Source organism: Dermochelys coriacea, chromosome 20 (assembly GCF_009764565.3).
Source record: "Dermochelys coriacea isolate rDerCor1 chromosome 20, rDerCor1.pri.v4, whole genome shotgun sequence".
Lineage (NCBI taxonomy): Eukaryota > Metazoa > Chordata > Testudines > Dermochelyidae > Dermochelys > Dermochelys coriacea.
Window position 1 is genome coordinate 11,351,816 of NC_050087.2, and position 20,218 is coordinate 11,372,033.

Genomic DNA, 20,218 nt, shown 5'->3' on the forward strand with positions numbered 1-20,218 from the left:
CCCCTGTTCAGTGTGGGACTGTTCCGCATGGGCCAACTCACCTGACCCTGGCTCCTAGAGCTCACGTGTGTGGATGTGTGGGAATGTGCTTGCCCCAACCTGTGCATGACACCCGTGCCGTGTTGTGATGCCCGTGCAGCACCACTGTGTGAGTGATGCCCACGCCATGTGTGCGACACCCACACCGTGTGTGTGACACCCATGCTGAGCTCATGATGCCCCTGCTGTGTGTGTGATGCCCGTGCCATGTGCATGATGCCCACGCAGCACCCCCATGTGCGTGACATCTGTGCCATATGCGTGATGCCTGCACAGTACCACCATGTGTGTGATACCCGTGCCATGTGCGTGACACCTGCACCCTTTGTGATGCCCTGTGTGTGATGCCCACGCAGCACCACCGTGTGCATGAAGCCCGTGCAGCACCACTGTGTGCATGACACCCTGCGCAGTGTGCGTGATGCCCGTGCCGTGTGCATGACACCTGTGCCATATGTGTGATGCCCGTGCCGTGTGCGTGACGCCCTCACCATGTGTGTGATTCCCACGTGGCATGACTCCTGCAGGTTCGGCGAAAAGGAGGCGTACATGGGGTTCATGAACGAATTCCTGGAGCACAACTGGAGCCGCATGAAGTTGTTTCTACAGAACGTGGCCAACCCTGACAGCAGTGCCCACCTGGTGGCTTACGACGGCTACGTGGACCTGGCGCTGGAGCTCTCCACCCTGCACTCGCTGCTCTGCGACATATTCACCAGCCTGGACCAGGTACTGGGGGTGGGGTGCAAAAGCGCCAGTTAGGTAGGGCAGAGGTTGGCTGCCCCCTGCTCCCCAGTTTCATACAGGAGGGGGGCTCCCAGGCGGAGCTCTTAACTGCTCAGCATTAGTGTGAAATGTGAGTTCTGCAGAGAGGTGCTTCTCCCAGCTTGTGTCCCTGTGGCAGGGAGTCAGTGTTTTGTTTACAGAGGCAGGATGATTAAGACAAGAAAAGGCTGGTAATTAAATTAAGAAATCGTTAATTTGTTATAATAATCGTTAAACGCTGGAAATCGTTAGATGAACAAAATTCAGGATGTGGAGGGGATTGAAGAGAGAATGCAGGGGACTCAGAAGACATACAGCCAAGCCTTCTGAGCCAAGGTTACATTCAGAAAAGAGGAAGATGTGAGGGGGATAAGTGAAAAGAAGGGGCCAAAGCCCAGGGAAAGGATAGCAGTGGTATAGAGAAGTTCCCACTCTACCTGTGGTACTTATGTGGCCCCATCACTGTAGTATCTGAGTGCCTCACATGACAGCCCCTCGGTGAGGTCGAGCAGTGCTGTTATCCCCATTGTACGGATGGGGCACTGAGGCTCACACAGACTAACAGCCAGATTTTGAAAGGTATTTAGGCACCTAGTGGGATTTTCAAAAGCGCCTGGAAGAAGAATGAGGGGGGATTTGATAGCTGCTTTGAACTACCTGAAGGGGGGTTCCAAAGAGGATGGATCTAGACTGTTCTTCATGGTACCAGATGATAGAACAAGGAGTAATGGTCTCAAGTTGTAGTGGGGGGGGTCTAGGCTGGATATTGGGAATCACTATTTCACTAGGAAGGTGGTGAAGCACTAGAATGGTTTACCTAGGGAGGTGATGGAATCTCCATCCTTAGAGGTTTTTAAGGTCATGCTTGACATAACCCTGGCTGGGATGATTTAGTGGGGGTTGGTCCTGCTTTGAGCAGGGGGTTAGACTAGATACCTCCTGAGGTCCCTTCCAACCCTGATATTCTATGATTCTATGGTTTGGTGTTTTGTAAATCCCACTAGATGCCTAGCTGCATCTTTGGGTGCCTTAAAACCTTTGAAACTCTGTCCCTAAGGCACTGACCTGAGGTTTACTCAGGAAGTCCATGGGGAGGTGCGGGGAGGGAAGTAGAACCCAGGTCTCTCAGGGCTCGGTCCCTATTCACTGGACCAGCCTTTCTCTCTGCTGCATGCTGCAAAAAAGAGGCCTCTGATGGATGGGAGCAGAACCAAGAAGGCCGGTTCTCTGAGACTCCAGCAATTGGTCCCAGGCGACTGGGAAGGATGTCATGGTTGACAGTATCAAAAGCAGCACAGAGATCAGGAAGAATGAAGAAAGAAAGAGAATGAGAGTCAGGTGAGAGGAGCACTTAATGGCCAATGGGTGGCAGGCTCTGCCCCAGGCTGGGTTGTACAGCAATGCCTGCTGTGCAATTTTAGATTTTAACTGAAAACCATTTTGTTTTGTCATTTTTTGTTCTGAGTTTGAGAAAAGGAAGGAATGTCAGATGAGTGTCATATGAGTATCAGATATGATTATACATCAAATTCCTAGGGTTTCAGCTGTATTCAGGCCAATTCCAGAACAAAGAACAGAAATTTATCCACAGAGTCCATAAAGTCAACCATTATTGTCATGATTTGTGTTATTCACTGGGCACGATCTGTGTGCTCAGGACTGTTCAGAATATTCCAGAAAATGTAGTCCCTGAGCCAGTGCATATCAGAGGTGTAACTCTGGATAGATGGCTCAGATATTTAAGTATGAAGTGTGTAGTTATTGACCCCACATGTTATCACATGGTCACTGTGATGTTTATAACTATGAATGGAGGCACTGATGACAATAGAAGTTTTACTTGATTAAGGACTAGAAGATTTGACCCTCCAACTTTCTTTCAAGAGGAAGAGCTGCCCAGAGCTCCTGTGCCTCTTTATTTTCCTTTCCTACCTGCAATGGCCCTGATAGACCTCAGAAGTCTCAATTTTCCCCCCAACTTTAAAATGTAGAATTTTCTTGGTGTTTGATTTAAAATACTCTCCTGTGAAAACTGCAAATTAATCACTGTAGTGTTGTGTTTAAGAGCCTTCTGGAAAGTAACTAGCCTTTAAACAGAAGTGCAGTGTTGCCAACTCTCATGATTTTGTCATGAGTCTCATGATAATTATTGTTCTCCTTAAAGCCCCAGCTCCTGGAGCCAAGTGATAAGTGATGATTTCAGCCTTCATTCTAAAAGAAAAATGAAGTTTCTAGCCCTGGTGGCTATGGAGAAAGCTTCAAAATGTGACCCCAGTGCACCCTAAAAGCTCAAAAAGCAGAATGTAAATAAAAAGAACTCCACATATATTATTTTAAATAATCTCATTATTTTAAAGCCAATCTCATGATTTTTGGTGAGCCTAATTCTTGATTTTTGAACATTTGGGGTTGGCAATACTATGAAAGTGACTTGAAAGTGTCAAAAAGAAAAGGAGTACTTGTGGCACCTTAGAGACTAACAAATTGTCAGTTTCACTCCTGTTTCAAGTCATTTTCTACTCTGTTATTTGTAGTGGGGTAACTCTTCTAAAGCCCCAGGCAGGCGCAGTATAAACTCACAGGGCCTTGCCCTAATAGGATGTTTCCAAAAGTTAAATGATCTATTCCAAGATTGATTAACAGCAAAAAAGTTATAGAAAGTCATCTAGGCTTTTCTACAATTGTTTCAATTGTTGTATTCAAAAGTTAGTAACAAAGTAAGAATATCCATTAATTTTTTCAAGCTAACCAGTGTCCCTTAAGTCAGTGGTTCCCAAACTAGGGTTTGTGAACCCCTGGGGGTTAACAAAATGTTACAGGGGGTTCTCGAGAAAAAATTCCCTAATGCGGACAGAGCTGTCCCTAGGGACCCCGGGCAGCATGGGGCCAGCAGCCCAGAACCTTGGGGGCTTCCATGAGTGAAGCAGATCAAAGCAAGTATATCTATCATACTGAGGAGATTTAAACTTCAAGACTCCTTTTACGAAATAGAAAGGGAGGTGGATATTTTTTGCTGTTTTTAAAATGAAATAGGCTGCTAATGTTGTTTTTAAATGATTATGAAGAACAAGTTTAAACTTTGTTGTAATGTGCATTGTTTGCCTGGACTGCTGAAGACCTGAACTGCTTGTGTAGGAGGAACTCTTTGAGTTGGCTTCTTAAATACCTTCATGCTGTTTCACATCTGATACTCCTTGATGAAACATAGGTGCCAGAGGTGCCAGTATGGGGGGCAACGAGGGTCACCTGCCACCCCCGTGTTAGCGCCTCCCCCGTGGGTCCCTCCCCTTTTTTTCCAGCGGCCCCTGCGCCCCCCCACTTTTTCAGCAGTGCCCCCCCAGGCCCCACACCCCTTTTTTCTGCTGGCGCCTCTGATAGCAGCCTTGTCTTATAACAGGCTTAATCAAAAGTGAGATGTTGGAAGCTACAAAAGTGAGATCTTGGAAGAGTGTTGCCGTTTTCATAATGTAATAAAAATACTGTGATGATAAATCATAATTAATAAATAGTGTGTAATAAGCATGTCATAAAAACAAATATCCAAGATCACTGCTTTTATAATTTATGCTGAGGTAAGGGAGAAAATCCATGGAAATATTCATTTTTAGGAGGGGGTTTATGAGACTTGACATTTTAGTGAAAGGGGTTCATGGGTTGTTAAAGTTTGGGAACCACTGCCTTAAATGAATTGACACAAGATGTCAGAACAAGTATTAGAGCTGAGCCGGTCTAATATTTATTAAATTTTCTTTCTTTATATAGGAATTAAATATTATTATCTGATGCGGGCGGGGGGATAGCTCAGTGGTTTGAGCATTGGCCTGTTAAACCCAGGGTTGTGAGTTCAATCCTTGATGGGGCCTGTTAGGGATCTGGGGTAAAAATTGGGAATTGGCCCTGCTTCGAGCAGAGGGGGTTGGATTAGATGACCTCCTGAGGTTCCTTCCAACCCTGATCTTTTATGATTCTATGACAGGAGCACTGTATCTAAGTTATTATCTGCAAAAAAACAATAAAGTTTTCAGGTGCCCAAGTAGCCTTTGGAATCACAGTTAAAGTTTCCCCCCTGCCCCTACCAAAATCTGAAATGGCGCCCCTGGTGGGATGGGAGTGCATTGACAGAGCACATCTGCCCCCTTGTGGCGAAAAGGTAGAAAGGGCTTATCCATGGCAGAGTCCCACAGCCAGCGGCCGGTGTCATTGTGTATGTCTGGAACCCGCTAGCATCCTTGAGGGGTCTACCCAACAGCAGAGACCGTAGAACCTGCATGGGCTGCGCTGGGTTGGTCTGAGTTGGGAACTGTCTCCCCGTGGCTGTTGCAGTTGGAACCATGCTCAGCTGGACCCAGCTGGGCATCGCCACCTGGATGTGCTGATGGAAGCTGCGCTAAACCAACCCAGCTGGGCATTGCCCCTGTGACACTGTACACCGGTACCCAGAGTTGGGTGGCACCTTGCCGGGTTCAGCTCCCTGACTCCATCAGCCATGGGCAACACAAGCACTGCCCTCTAGGCCTCTGAAGGCCCTGCTTTCTCTGCTGATTAGCGATTGAGACACCCCAGCCCGCAAAGCCCCTGAGTGTGTCCCTGGAGTGTCCAGCCCCTGGTCCACTGGAAACCGCAGTATTCAGATTGACTGCTTCCAAAGGAGCAATCCACCCCTGCTTACCAGTCCCACCTCACATCAGTGTTCTGTTTAACACACAGCACAGATATAGCTAGAGTGAAATCCACAATAGTTTCACTTAACAAAGCAGAGATTTGAGTAATAGCAAGGAGAAGGATTGGAAACTAGTGGCTTCATATCAAATAAAATCATAACACATTCTAGGGCCTAGACTTAGTTAGCAAGCTACTCTCCTGGCTAATCAAGTATTGCTCACTAGAGCTTGACAGTCAGGCTAGTTGTGACCTTTTTTCATGAAGCAAACCACATTGCCACCTCAATGAAGGATCCAGAGCGTCTCTTGGTACCCCTAGATACATCAGAGCAGTCCTTCATCCTTATTCCTAAACAGAACAGCCTTGCTGATTGACTCTTCTATGGCTTTCCTCTCACCTTGATTTTGCAATCTTGATTAGCATCCAGTTAAATGTGCAAATAGACCTCTGGGAAGCCGACAATACACCAGACACTTGCAACCAGACAGGGAGATAAGCGTCTGTTACCTCTGCCCCTGGGTGTGCCAGTCAGAGCCGTGCTGAGTCGGTCCCTGCTGGGCATCGTCCCCTGGCCATGTTTTGTAGCAACCAGGCAAGGTACTAACAAATTTCAACTTTATTTTTAAACTGGAAACCTCTTTTCCAAGCTGCTGCTGCATCCTCAGTAGCTCTTATGCCACATCCTCAACTTCCCTCCCCTTCCTGTTTCTTGTCCTTTCAAACTCCCAACAGCCAGTGCTCCCAGTTCTAATAATTACAAGCAGCATCTAAACACCACATTCCCTCCTCTCTTAAGAAACTCTGCCAATTAAAATAAACATTGTTGATCTAACCACAGGAACAAATATGAAACAAGACACTATACTGTTGGTAGAAATATTACACTGAAAACACTGTAGATACTACATAACATAGTCTCTAGTCCAGACAGGTGGTCGTATGGGTCTGACAGGCTGTCTCTCAAGCCCCGATTCCAGTGCAATGTCTTGTTGTGTTGATACTACAGTGAAGTCATCCAGTGCAGGCTTGGCATTGGCGTAATCTCCTCTTGGTGCATAGCAGGAGTAAGATAAGAAGCATTCCATATCTACCCATCTGAAAGTTGATAGATGTAAGGTCCCTTCTTCTCCATAATTTTAAGAGGAGCTGTGAATTTATGGTCCCCTTTGCGTAAAATTCCAGGTTTTCGTATTCTAATGAAGGAACCACACTCAAACTTTGGTTCCTTAGCACCCCGCCTCTTGTCTATGAAAGCCTTATACTTTGCTTGGTTCTATTCAACTGTTTTTCTCACATCAATCTCGGTTGGGGCATCAGGTTGTGCCTTTAACAATCCAGCAATGTTCACTTTAGTATTCCTCTGTTTCCCATGCAGTAACTTTGCGGGTGATCTTTGCATTGTGGCATGTTGTGTAGCCTGGTATGCTTGCAAGAAATCAGTAGTGAAGGTTATCCACAATCGCCCTTCCAGTTTAGCTGTTTGCAAACTCTCTTTCAAACTTCTGTTAAACTGTTCGATTTCCCCATTGGCTTGAGGATAATATAGGGATGACCTTCTGTTTAAAATGTTCCTCTCTGCTAGAAAAATTTCAAACTCCAGGGAAGTAAATTGACTACCATTATCTGAAACCAGTTCTTTGGGGTTACGTTCCCTGCTAAAAACTGAAGAGAGGAACTAATTACTGTAGCAGAAGAGATTTGTGATGTAAACGCTACCTCAGGCCATTTACTGAAATAGTCTATTAAAGTGATGGCATAACGGCAGTCACTTGGAGCAGTATCAAAGGATCCTACAATGTCAATTGCTACTTTTTCCCATGCAGATTCAGGAAGAGGAACAGGCTATAATGGAGGGTACATGTCACTGCTGTCTTATCATGCATTTGGCAAGTGACACAGGATTTTATGAGTGCTTCAGTTTGAGAGTCCATCCCTGGCCACCAATACAGATCCCGTAGTCGTCATTTGCTTCTGACAATTCCTTGATGAGTATTGTGTACCAGGTGTATGAGTTTTGACTGTAATTCTTCTGGCACAAGTAGTGGGTGTGTATCTCATAACACACAGCCATCAAGCAAAGAAAGTTAATTCCGAACTCTAAAATAAGGCAGCAAAACTGAGTCAAGGTTTTTAGGGTTACTGGGCCATCTCTTTGTCAGAAATTCCCATAGTTTTTGTTGAACTGGACACGCTGAACAAGCAGCTTGAAATTGTTCTTTTGTAACTGCAGTAAGAGTGCTTGTAATAAGCTCAACTACTACATCCTCATCCTCCTGTGGACCATCTGGTGAAGGCAAAGGTAGGCGAGAAAGGCAATCAGCTACCACATTTTGGTTTCCAGGCTTATATTCCAGCTCATAATTGAAAGAGAGTAGTCTTGCAGACCATCTAGCAATACAATATCCTGCTCTTCCCTGTCCTTTCGTGGTGAGCAACGTCATCAAAGGGCTGTGGTCTGTGTGCAACTTGAATGTGTGACCCCACAGGTAAGTTCTCCATTTTTCAGTAGCCCAGACACAAGCAAGTGCTTCTTTTTCGACTGTAGAATATTTCCTCTCAGCATTACTTAGTGTCCTTGAAGCAAATGCAACAGTCCTCTCTGTGTTGTCCTCATGAAGTTGTGTGAGGACAGCCCCAAGTCCATAATCAGAAGCATCAGCAGTTACAATTGTGGGCAATGCAGGACTGAATAGTGCAAGTACTGGATTATGTACAATCAAGTCTTTCACCATTTCGAAACTAGCTTGTGCATCTGTTGTCCACACTAAGATTGAACTTCCCCATAGTAATTCTCGTAACGGTTCAATGACAGAAGCATAATTGGGAATGAATTTTGAATACCAGGAGGTAAGACCCAAGAAGGAACCTAAGATTTGCAAATCTGTTGGAGGAGGAGCATTTGAAATTGCCAGGATATGATCTGGATCAGGTTTTAGTCCAGCCTGTGAAATTGTATGCCCCAGAAAGGAGAGTTCAGTTTGTCTAAATTTGCATTTGGACCTATTGAGCTTAAGACCTGCTTTCCTGATGCAGTTTAGTACAGATTGCAGGTTATTGTCATGCTCCTCAAAAGTATTTCCAAACACGATAATATCATCCAGATAGCACTGAACTCCATGTTGATTCTTCAGAATCAATTACATCATTTTTTGGAAGGCACTTGGGGCAGATGCAAGACCGTATGGAACACGTTTAAAACAAAATAGTCCCTCATGTGTAATAAATGCTGTGAGGTCTCTGCTATCTTCATGCAACATAACCTGGTAGTATGTGGTCTGCAAATCAAGAGTAGAAAACATCTTTGCTCCATGGAGTTCTGCAAATACTTCTTCTATGTGAGGAAGAGGATGGCTGTCAATCACAATAGCTTTATTTAGCTCCCTTAAGTCCACACAAGGCAATTACCTCCATCCTTCTTCTGCATCACTACTATAGGTGAAACCCATTCCGAGGAGTCAATCTCTTCAATAATGTCCTTTTGAACAAGTTTTCTAAGTTCCTCTGAAACAGTTTCCCTTACTGAAAATGGTAAGTGCCATAACTTCTGTCTTACAGGCATCACATTATTCCGCATTTTAACTTTATGCAGAAACCCATAAACACAGCCGAGTTTCTCCTCAACCAGGTGTTGGGTCCCAGCTGAAGCTGGTGTGTATACCGCAAGAGTGCTTTGCTGAGGAAGATCAATTTGTCCATTAACTACCCTGAGATTTAAAGCAGCCAATAAATCTCTGCCAAGGATAGGAGTGCCATTGTGGACAATGTAGAACTCTGCAGTTACACAGCAATCACCAAAAGTAACTATTGCTGGCAGGCAGCCATGTACTGGAATATGGTTTTTCAAATAGCACACCAAGTGAAGTTTGGGTTCAGTATGAGGCACATTTTTAAAGTAATGCAAATAGATGGAATCGGGTAGTATAAATACTGCTGAGCCAGTGTCCATTAGCTGAATAGAGTGTGATTTGCCTAAGGGTATGGCAGAAACGTTTACAGCGCACTTTATTTGTTCTGGAATATATGCAGTAGTGATTTTGCCCACGTTCAGCACAGTAACATCTGGTATTGTAACTGCATGCACCTGTTGATTGAACTGGCTGCTGCGACATACTTTAGCAAAATGCCCAATCTTTTTGCAATGATTGCACTGAGCTACTTTTTCCGGACATCCTGTGTAGCTTGCAAGGTGTTGTGGGGATCCACAGTGAAAGCATACTTTTACTATATTTTGAATTTGCTGATTCAGTGGTTTTCCATTAGTTTTCCTCTTGTAATCGTTTGTCTGCAGCGATAGTGAATTTTTCTGCAAAGGAGTCACAGCCTGGACTGTTCCTCCTGTATCCATGCTCATTATTTTGGCTTCAGCTGTAGCTGACTCAATCTGAGTAGCAAAGGTTATTGCTTTTTCTAGTGTAAACTGTGGTTCTAGAAGTAAGCGATGTCTTACACGAAGTATGGTTGTTTTCTCAATGAGCTGGTCTCTAATCATCTCATCTGCCATATTCCCAAAGTCACAAGTTACAATCAGACTCCTCAGGGAAGCAATATACTGCATTATAGTCTCCCCTGTTTTATGCTCATGCTGGCAAAATCTGTAGCGATTAGCTACTACATTCACTTTTGGCACAAAAAAGTTCTTTAATGCAGTGAGTGCAATCTCATATTTATCGTCTGCAAGGGGAAAAGTGTAAAATATACACTGCCCTTCTGCTCCAAGTCAGTGGATTAGCTGAGCACGCTTTCTTACTTCAGAAATCTCTGTAGCAGTGATTGCAAGCAGATAAGTCTCAAACATATGGATCCAGGCAATTGGAGGCTCACTGGGCCTTGCAAAAATGGTGCAGGTGGGTTCAGAAGATCCATCCTCGTTGCCAAAATGTTGTAGCAACCAGGCAAGGTACTAACAAACTTCAACTTTATTGTTAAAGTGGAAACCTCTTTACCAAGCTGCTGTTGCACCCTCAGTAGCTCTCACTCTGCCTCCTAAACTCCCCCCCCCCCGTTCCTGTTCCTGTCCTTTCAGATTCCCAACAGCCAGTGCTCCCAGTTCTAATACTTATAAGCAGCATCTAAACACCACACCATGCTGGTAAGAGCTGTGCTGAGCCAGTCCCAGCTGGGCGTCACCCCTTGGCCATGCTGGTCAGAGCCATGCTGAGCCGGTCCCAGCTGGGCCTCACCCCTTGGCCATGCCGGTCAGAGCCGTGCTGAGCTGGCCCCAGCTGGGCATTGCCCCCTTGCCGTGCCGGTCAGAGCTGCTCTGAATCAGTCCCAGCTGGGCATTGGCCTCTGGTCTTGCCGGTCAGAGCTGTACTGAGCTGGTCCCAGCTGGGCATCGCCCCCGGCCATGCCAGTCAGAGCTGCACTGAGCCGGTCCCAGATAGGCATCGCCCCTGACCGTGCCAGTCAGAGCTGCACTGAGCTGGTCCCAGATAGGCATCGCCCCCTTGACATGCCGGTCAGAGCTGCACTGAGCCGGTCCCAGCTGGGCATCACCCCCTGCCTTTGCCGGTCAGAGTCGTGCTGAGCAGAGATCCTCCAACAGAGCTGGCAGGGCCAAGCTGTGTTTGTCTCACACGAGACTGAGGCAAACCCATAGCGGTGAATTTTCTCCCTTTGTGTTTCCCGGCAGCAAACGAGGGAGAAGCTAGAGCCCCTGCCAACCATCCTCAATGCCATCAAAGAGGGGACACCAGTGCCCGTCTCCATCAGACTTGACCCCGGCATGGACAGGTACCTCCCCTCCCCATGAGTGGTGGTCCAGGCAGTGCAGGGCTCCATGGGCCCGGGGGGTTCTGTCTTTGACAGCAGCAGGAGCAGGACAGGTTGTTGGAGCTGCCAGAAAGGCTTAGCATTGTAGGGTGATGTTGGGAGATGAGTCTTGGGAAATCCACTCCCTGAAAGATGTGCTCCAGAGTGGCCTGATCCTGCCAGTGGGGATCAGACAAGTGACGGTGCTCTGGCTCATGGGGGTGGGGCCTGGCCATCATAAGGCCCAGGGGAGGGTTTGAGCTTATGTGGGGTGTTAGGAGGCAGCTCAGGTGTCAGGCCTGGAGAGGGTTTGGGTCTGCAGTCTCAGGACCAAAGCTGGGCTGTGGCTCTGGGTTCCTGGGCCAGGTGGACAGGTAAGAGGGACAGCAGGGAGTGGAGACTCAGGCGACAGGTTGGGTTGGAGATTCAGGTGATGGTTCCAGTCCAAGGGTTTGCTTGAAGAGCTGGTGACAGGCTGGGTGTGAATTTGGGGTGACTGTAGCTGGCAGATTGGTTCTAGTTCAGGTTGGGTTCAGGGGATGGTTCTGGTTCAGTTTGAGGTTTGGGCTTGGGTGATGGTTTGGGTTCAGGGAATGGTTCTGATTGCATTTGGTTGACAGTTCTGGTTCCAATTTGGGTAATGGTTCTGGTTCTGGTGTTGACTCCAGTTCAGTTTGGGTGTGATTGATAGTTTTGGTTCAGGTGAGGATTGCGGTTCTGGTTCAGTTTGGGGTTCAGGGGATAGTTCAGTTTGGGTTTGGGGGATGGTTCTGATTCAGTTTGGGCTTCAGGGGATAGTTCTGGTTCTGGTTCAGGGATGGTTCCGGTTCTAGGGTCCAGTTCAGGGGATGGTTCTGCTTTGGATTGACGTTCAAGGGACAGTTCCGATTCTAGGTTCTGGTTCAGGTGATGGTTGTGAAATCTGGTTCAGGCTGTGGGCCCCAAGCAACACAGCGCTCCAAGCTCTGTCCAATGGCGCTCAGCCCCAACCGTTGTGTTTCAGCCCCAGCGAGAAGCCAGGATTCCTGCCGCCGAGGGAGTTGAGCAAGCACAGCCCGCTGATCAAGAGCCACTCCATGACCAACATCCAGAAGGGCCGGGGGAAGGAGGACGAGCAGCACCTCCAGCAGCTGCCCTCCTCCCCACGCCAGGCCTGGGAGAGGAAGAAGGTGCAGCGCACCCAGAGTGTGCCAGCCCAGAGCAAGGCAGGACGCAGGCTGCAGAAGCAGAGCAGCATGGAGCATGTGGTTGAGTCCCAGGGAGAAGAGAGTCACGATGGGAGCCCTCGCCCCTCTACCTCCCGCCCACGGGATGGCCGAGCCCACCCGGTAAGGGGATCCGAGCCCACCTGGTAAGGGGGTCTGGGCAGCTCCCACCCCGGGGACAGCCGAGCCCACCCAGTAAGGGGGTTCGAGCCCACCCGGTAAGGGGTTCTGGGTAGCCCCCACCCCGGGGGGATGGCTGAGCCCACCCGGTAAGGGGGTCCCAGCAGCCCCCACCCAGGGGGATCGTTGAGCCCAGCCAGTAAGGGGATCTGAGCCCACCTGGTAAGGGGGTCTGGGCAGCTCCCACCCCGGGGGATGGCCGAGCTCTCCCGATAAGGGGGTCCCAGCAGCCCCCAGTCTGGGGGACTGTTGAGTCCACCCAGTAAGGGGGTACAAGTCCACCTGGAAAGGGGGTCCTGGCACCCAGCTGCCCGCACCTTCTCTGATCCATGGAGGCTGCTCAGGCTGCAAAGTGATCACTGCCAGAGCCACCCCCACAGAGGCCGCGCTCTGCCTGATGCCTGCTGGGGACTGAGGGCAAGGGGAATGGAGCTGAGCACACTCACCCCTCATGCCCCCACCCCCGCCCCCCAGAGGCCAGCCACAGCCTGCTCTCCGGAGCACAAGGGCTGCCCTTCCTGCGGCACTATCAGTGCCAGGGCCCCACCCCAGCCCCAGAGAGCCAGCACCAGAGCCCATTCTGTGCAGAGAGGGGCAGGGCAGGGCTGGGCCTGAAGCCATCATTGTCCCCATTCCCTTGCCACTGGGTAGTGTCTGGTGATGGGCTCCAGCGAAAATCACCAGTTGTTCCAGCCTATCTGGAGAGGAACCGGGAGGTATCTGGCCCCATGTCACTGATGGGCAGAGCCATGGCCCCCTGCCAGCCCGTGCTGCCCACAGCGCCCTGAAGGGCTCTGTACTTTGTGTTCTAGGGGCGATCCAATCTCTGCCAATCTGCTTCGCTGCCCCGGAAATCCACGGTGCCCTGGCAGCGCCATGCTGAGGAAGCAGGCAAGGCGCAGACTGAGCTGTACGCCATGCGGCCGCTGGAGAAGGTAACACTCTGCACCCCCAGAGACCCCAGGTAATACAGGCTCCAGAGCAGGCTCCAGAGCAGTTCAAGTATAGGGCCGTGCCAGGGTCCCTCTCCCTATCTCAATGCCCAGTCTCTGCCAGGGTGCTGGTGCATCACTGCTACCCACCCTGGCCCACAGAACCAGCCCCCATACTTGCAATGGGGAGGGCAGTGCCATTCCCCCAACCTCACCACATTAGCCTGGTAGGGGGCGGTGAATGCCTCACCATCCTTTCCCCAGCCCTATGGCCTCCAGGCCAGGATCCTAGAGCGCCTCACACACACAGCCAGGAGTCCTGACTCCCAGCCCCCACTGTTCTAACCACTAGATCCCTCTCCTGCTGCCAGCCTGTGCTGGACTCTCAGCCTTTGTGCAGCTGGGTAAGGAGCCCAGGTGGCAGAGCGGTGCCCACTCTGTGATAGCAGAGTGCTGCACGCTCCATGATGAGCTGACCTTATCTTGGGCTCCCCTAGCATGGAAAGCAAATTGAGGAGCTGAGGAAGGAGCTGGTGGAGGCCAAGAAGAAGCAGAGGCTCTTTGAGAGCCAGTTGGAAACGCTGGTCACCCAGAACCAGACATTGCTGGAGGCGCTGGCCAAGAGCCAGGAGCAGGAGGAGAGGCTCCAGAGGCAGCTGGAGCAGCTGGAAACCCATCTGGCAAACCTCAGCACCAGGTACACCTCTGCACTCGCTTCTAGTGGGGCCCCAGGAGCAGCTCAGGGTCCTAGCTTGGGTCCTGGCTGATTCAGATGCCAGCCAGGATGGGCTGGGCACTTGCTGATGGCTCTCAGGGGACTCTGGAACATGCTGCCCAGGTGGGTCTGGCTGAGCCGAGGGCCATGGCAGCTGGCCCACATGTTCCCACCAGGGCGGGGCTAGCTCTCGCCTGATGCTGACAGTGGCCGGGAAGGGGCAGGAAGGCTGGCACAACCTGGCCCAGGATGGTCGCTCCCGCCCCTGCACAGTTCAGGGCAGGTTCTGGAGCTCTCAGGGCCCACGGACAGTCTGATTCCATTTGGTGCAGTGAGGTGGGGGGAGGTGCCCCATGATGGAATGGGGGCAGGTTACCAGGGGATATAGGGAGGTACCCCAGGAACAGTGCGGAGTGAGGTGGGGTGAAGTTTTCCAGGAGCAGGATTTCCACCGCCCGGGGCGGTGTGTTGAGGTGCTCGGGGGTGTGGCAGGACAAGGTGGCCATGGGCAGGATGATGAGGTGCCCATGGGTGGGGCAGCGAGGTGCTCAGGGGTGTGGCAGGGGGAGGTGCCCAGGGGCAAGACAGTAATGTGTCAGTGGGTGGGGCAGTGAGGTGCCCGGGGCCAGGACAGGGGGAGGTGCCATGGGGTAGGGCAGGGTGAGGTGTCCAGGGGCCAGGGGTAGATTCACACAGGTGTGGTAGTGAGGTGCCTAGGGGTGGGGTGGTGAAGTGCCCAGGGGCAGGGTGGGGTGAGGAAATGCCCGGGTATGGGGCAGTGAGGTATCCCAGGGCGGGGCAGTGAGGTTCCTGGGGGAAGGGCAATGAGGTGCCAGGGGCTGGGCAGTGAGGTGCCCGGGGACAGGGTGGGGCAATTCGGTGCCTGGGGGTGGGGCAGTGAGGTCCCCCGGAGTGGTCAGGTGCCCCGGGGTTGGGCAATGAGGTGCTTGGGGCCATGGCAGGGGGAGGTGCCAGGGGGCAGGGCAGTGAGGTGTCCAGAGGGGGTGAGGTGCCTGGGGGCAGGGTTGGGTGATGAGATGTCCGGGGATGGGGCAATGAAGTGCCTGGGGGCAGGGCAGGGGGAGGTGCCAGGGGGCAGGGCAGTGAGGTATCAAGGTGGTGAGGTGCCCAGGGGCAGGGTGATTGGGTGCTTGGGGGCAGGGCAGTGGGAGGTGCCCAGGGCAAGGCAGGGGGAAGTTCTGGGGGGCCCAGGGTGAGATGATGGAGTGCCCAGGGTGGGGTGATGAGGTGTCCGAGGGTAGGGCAATGAGGTGTCTGGGAGTGGAACAATGAGGTGCTCAGGGGCAGGGCAGTGAGGTGCCCAGGGTTGGGGTGTTGAGGTGTCCGAGGGTAGGGCGATGATGTGTCCAAGGGTAGGGTGATGAGGTGTTTGGGGGCAGGGCAGGGGGAGATGCCATGGGGCAGGGCAGTGAGGTGCCCAGCGGTGGGCCGATTAGCTGCTTGGGGGCAGGGCAAAGTACAGTGAGGTGTCCAGGGGTGGTGACGTGCCTGGGGGCAGGGTGATGAGGTGCCTGGGGGCAGGGCAGTGAGGAGCCCAGGGGTGGGGAGGTTCCCAGGGGTGGGGCAGTGAGGTGTCATGGGGTGGGGAGGTGCCAGGTGCTGGGGCAGTGAGGTGCTCAGGGGCGGGGAGGTTCCTGGGGGCGGGGAGGTGCCCGGGAGCAATGCGGTGAAGTGCGTGGGGCCAGGGCAGAGGGAGGTGCCCAGTGCTGGGGCTCTCGCAGCCGGGCAGAGCAAACTGCGGGCTCATTGACACCCTCTCTCCTGCAGGGTGGCGGCAGCAGAGGGCGGCCGGAGGAAGGACCAGGAGAAGCTGAAGACCAGCGAGGAGAGGGCGAAGCGTCTGGTAAGATCCATGGCCCCCTGGAGCTGACGAGCCCAGGAGCTCCGCCCCATTGGTCTATCAGGGAGTAACCGAGGGGATTCTGGGAGCCACCCTGCACAATATATTATGGATCCCAGCTCCAGCCTGTGCAGCCCCATTGCTTTCACTGCGTGGGGAGGAGGAGGGGAGGCAGGGGGAGTTAGCCCCAGGATGTCCATCCCCCCGCTCCCAGTCAGACAGGGCCCAAGGCTGCCCATGGGTGACCCCTAGCACCTGCCTCCAGCAGAGCTGGGGACACCAGGGCCCCTAGGTGGAAGGACTAGGACCCCCAGCACCTGAGCTCCTCCTATACCCACAGTAAGTCAGACAAGAGGAACCAGTGTCCTCCACCCTTATGGCCAATCCCTGCTCAGAGAGCAGGAAAATACCTAGAGCCATTGAGCTGGGAGGGCAGATATTAGTGGGGTGAAGTAGTCCTTGCTATGCCCACCAGCCCCCACTTCCCTACCAGCATTGGGAATAGAACCCAGGAGTCCTAACTCCCAGCCCCACTGCTCTGTCCACCAGCCCCCAGCCCCCTCCCAGTACTGGGAATAGAACCAAGGAGTCCTGACTCCCAGCACCTCCACTCTGACCCACCTGATACTCTTTTCAGAGTAGCAGCCATGTTAGTCTGTATCCGCAAAAAGAACAGGAGTACTTGTGGCACTTTAGAGACTAACAAATTTATCTGAGCCCACGAAAGCTTATGCTCAAATAAATTTGTTAGTCTCTAAGATGCCACAAGTACTCCTGTTCTTTTTGCTTATACTCTTTGTCTCCTAGACCTCATGGGAGTGGGGTAAGTCCAGCCACAGCTCCTGCAGGGCGGAGTGGAAGGATGGCTAAGAAGGCAGCACTAAAGGGGATAGGGGAGGTTGGGGAGGGTCCCTTAGGGCAGTCTCTCCTGGGGTGGAGTGTGGAAGACCCTGGGAATGAAGGGAGCTGCCCCACACCTTGCCCGGGAGTGGAGGGCGATGGTGCTAGATGCCTTTGCCATCAGAGCCCCGTGCAGTGTGGAGTGTGCTGCTGGCTTTGGGCACCTGGCTAGGGGAGCAGGGCAGCAGGCTGGGCTGACTGAGCCCTTTGTCCCTGTAGGAGCGCCGCCTGTCGACCCTGGAGCGGGAACACGCTGAGCTGCTCTGTGCCATCAGCCAGCGCCAGGGACTCCAGGACAAGCCACCCAACTCACTGCTGAGGCCAGGGCCACAGGATGGGGCCGAGGACTGGCAGGAGGTTTAGCCAGCTTGGTGGGCCCAGACGGCCAGCCCCTGCAGTTGCCACCTGCTGCAGACACCCTGCCAGCCAGACCTTGTCTCTAGAAATTTGTCACAGACCCGAGCCCAGCAGCCCTTTCCTGGTACGAATCCAGCCCAGGAGGGTCCCGAGTCTGCCAGAGATGTTGTTCCAGATAATGGAGCCCCAGGGAGCTGCCGTCTGCCTCTGTGAATCTCCTGCAGCTCTCCACTCCCCAGGAGTGGTGGAGAGTGATTGGATTTGTGAGAGGCCCATTCAGTCCCTCTTTCAGCCCAGCTGGGGTTCCCCTCCCTATCCCTGCATCCAAAGGTCACTGTCCCCAGGTGCTTCCTTCTGAACCCACCCCCCACACTCCTGATTCCTTGCTGCCCCCTCCGTCATACCCATTCCGCCATCCCAGCAGCGGAACATTGCTCCAACATGCCCAAGCTTCCCTGGGGCTCTGGCTGCTGCATAGGACCCGCTGCCCAGGGCCACTGCCCAGTGACTGCTGGCAAGCCCAGCCCTGGGCCAGGGGGCTGAGTAGAAGGGATGCTCCCGGACCAGTATTCAGGCCTCATTTGGCTTTTGGGGGATTCGGGGCTGGGCTGTCACAGCGAGCTTGTCTCCGGGTCCATGCTGGCCACAACTCCCTGCAGAGCCAGAAATGCAGCAGCTGCTTTGTCAAAACCTTCCTCATCTCTGAGGGTCCCCTGCAGCCCGGTAGTAAACATGGTGCCTTTGTGACGAGCATGTGGGTCGGCGCCTGGGGCACTCGTCGCGTGGGACCAGACAGGCCAGAGCCCAAGGGTTCAGAGGGAAGCACGGCAGGCACCAAGCTCTGAGAGCCTCTTGCCACAGGGCCATGTTTCAAAAAAGCCCAGCTACTACTGAGAACAATGGAGAATCTCCGAGCCCCGCTGTCCATGTGTACGCACATACACATGTGCACAAGCACAAGAACAACACACATTCATGTGTGCGCACACACGGCACAACCTGTGCACACACATGTGCGGCTCACACTGTTCTCAGTGGGTGCTGCTGGGGGCCAACCACTTCTGCAAGTCTCTCCCTGCACCCCAGAGTGCTGGCACAGACACCTGCCAAGGCATGCAGGGCTGAGGCCCCATCACAGCTGGCACCCAGCATGTGTGCAGTGCACACCTGGGCATGTTCACACTGGTGCTTTTTGTCGGTAAAACTTGTGTCATTCAGGGGAAGGGGGAGTGTTTTTTTCACACCCCCTGAAAGACAAAAGTTTTACTGACGAAAGTCCAGTGTAGACAAAAACCTTAGAGTGGAAACCACTCGGTCCCCGAGCTACAGCTGGCTTCTGCTCCCATGACAGTGCAGCAATGCATAGAGCCAGCTCGTCCCTCAGCCCCTAGGTGCCAGCCTGCCTGCAGGGGCTGGCCTGTGTGTTTGCAGTGGGGTGATAGTCAGGGTCTTGGGGTGACTCCTGCTGCAGCCTGTCACCCTACTGTTTCCTAGCACTTGTAGGAGTTGCCTTCCTGAGGACAGGTGCATTCCCATCCTGGAGGGGCCCTGCCGGGGCTTGTGGCTGCAGGGAGGGGAAGCTGCAGCATGGAGCCAGGTGGGGGAAAGAGGGGTGAGCAGTTGGGAGGGAGGATCTAAGCTGGAGGGAACCTGTCCCCCACTGCTCTGAAGGCAAGTGACTAGGACCCAGCTTAGTAGTGTAGATCAGGGCTCACTACCATTCGCTTCAACAGGAGCTAGGTGCCTGAATCACATTGAGGAGCTGGACCTAGATGCTTCTGGGCTTTTGGGTTAACAGAGGGGAACTGGAGCAGCACCACTTAGGGACACTGCCCCCCACAGGATTCAGTTCGGCTGCTGTGACACCAACACAAACTCTTGTGAGATCGCAGCAGCTGTCTCCTTGCAGGGGAAGGGCCGTGGCACACAGATGCCAGCTGAATAGAGCGAAGTCCCTGGTAGGGGAGCCCCTGCAGGGAGCTAAGCGAGGTGGTTGGGGATGATGCAGAGACCTGCAGCCTCAGGATGCCCAGCTGGCTGGATTCCAGGAGAGTCTCTGACAGGCAGAGTTTCACTGAGCCCTGAACATTGTAATGAGAAGCTGGGGCCCGCACTGCTCTCGCAGCCTGGAAGGGCTAAGCCAGAGCATCTCCCAGTAAATGGCAGAACAAGAGAATGAAGCCTGGCAGTGAGCTTCATGCTCCAAACCAGCAACCAGAGGGGGCTGCCAGCCTCCACAGGCCAGGCAGGCTGTCTGGGAGCAGCGAGCACTGCAATCTCCAGGCACTGGCTCCCCTGTCCTACTCTCAGGGAGGTCGCTGCTGTGAAGACAGAGACAAAGGGCTTCTCCTGTGCTCTTCCTACATGGCACCCACCAGCCAACAGACCTGGTGTCCTTGTGCCAGCGTGTCCATGCTGGGGCGGGAGGTCTGCAGGAATATTTCCATTCGAATCCCCCTTGCTCTGACCTGCCTGCACTTCCTAGTCTTGGGCCAAGATTTTCCCAAGTGCCTTGTGGGGCTGGCTGGCTCCCCCACTCGGGCCCTGGAAGGGGCTTGGTTTTCAGTGGGCCGGTGCTCACCTCTGGACTCAGGCAGCATCCGCTGGAGCAGCCGGACTGGCCAAGCATGTCAGCCATTGGGGGTGCCCAGAGGGAGGATATTTTGTTTTACAGTGTGAGCCTGGAGGATGAGAAGCATGGGAGAAGGGGGGACACCTTGCAGGCCTCCCCCTGCCACCTTGGGCCTGATCCAGCCCCACATGGGGGCAGGAGTTGATCTGTGGCTGGAATGAGGCCTTCAGAGCCCTGGAGCACCTATCAGTTTGATTTGAGAGTATGGCATGTTGTGCC

The 20,218-nt window shown here is 52.6% G+C and overlaps 1 protein-coding gene across 2 annotated transcripts in view; it reads left to right on the plus strand.

Moving 5' to 3' along the window:
• RASAL3 (RAS protein activator like 3) overlaps window positions 1-19,934 on the plus strand; it is a 56,197-nt gene extending 36,263 nt beyond the window's left edge. For both annotated transcript variants that reach the window (XM_038379274.2, XM_038379276.2), the window contains 7 exons: window positions 567-768; window positions 11,099-11,199; window positions 12,221-12,545; window positions 13,415-13,537; window positions 14,032-14,231; window positions 16,038-16,113; window positions 17,230-19,934. In XM_038379274.2, the coding sequence (XP_038235202.1) occupies window positions 567-768; window positions 11,099-11,199; window positions 12,221-12,545; window positions 13,415-13,537; window positions 14,032-14,231; window positions 16,038-16,113; window positions 17,230-17,373 (1,171 nt within the window). In that variant the 3' untranslated portion in view covers window positions 17,374-19,934. The remainder of the gene's footprint in view (window positions 1-566; window positions 769-11,098; window positions 11,200-12,220; window positions 12,546-13,414; window positions 13,538-14,031; window positions 14,232-16,037; window positions 16,114-17,229) is intronic.
• Window positions 19,935-20,218: the final 284 nt, after the last annotated feature.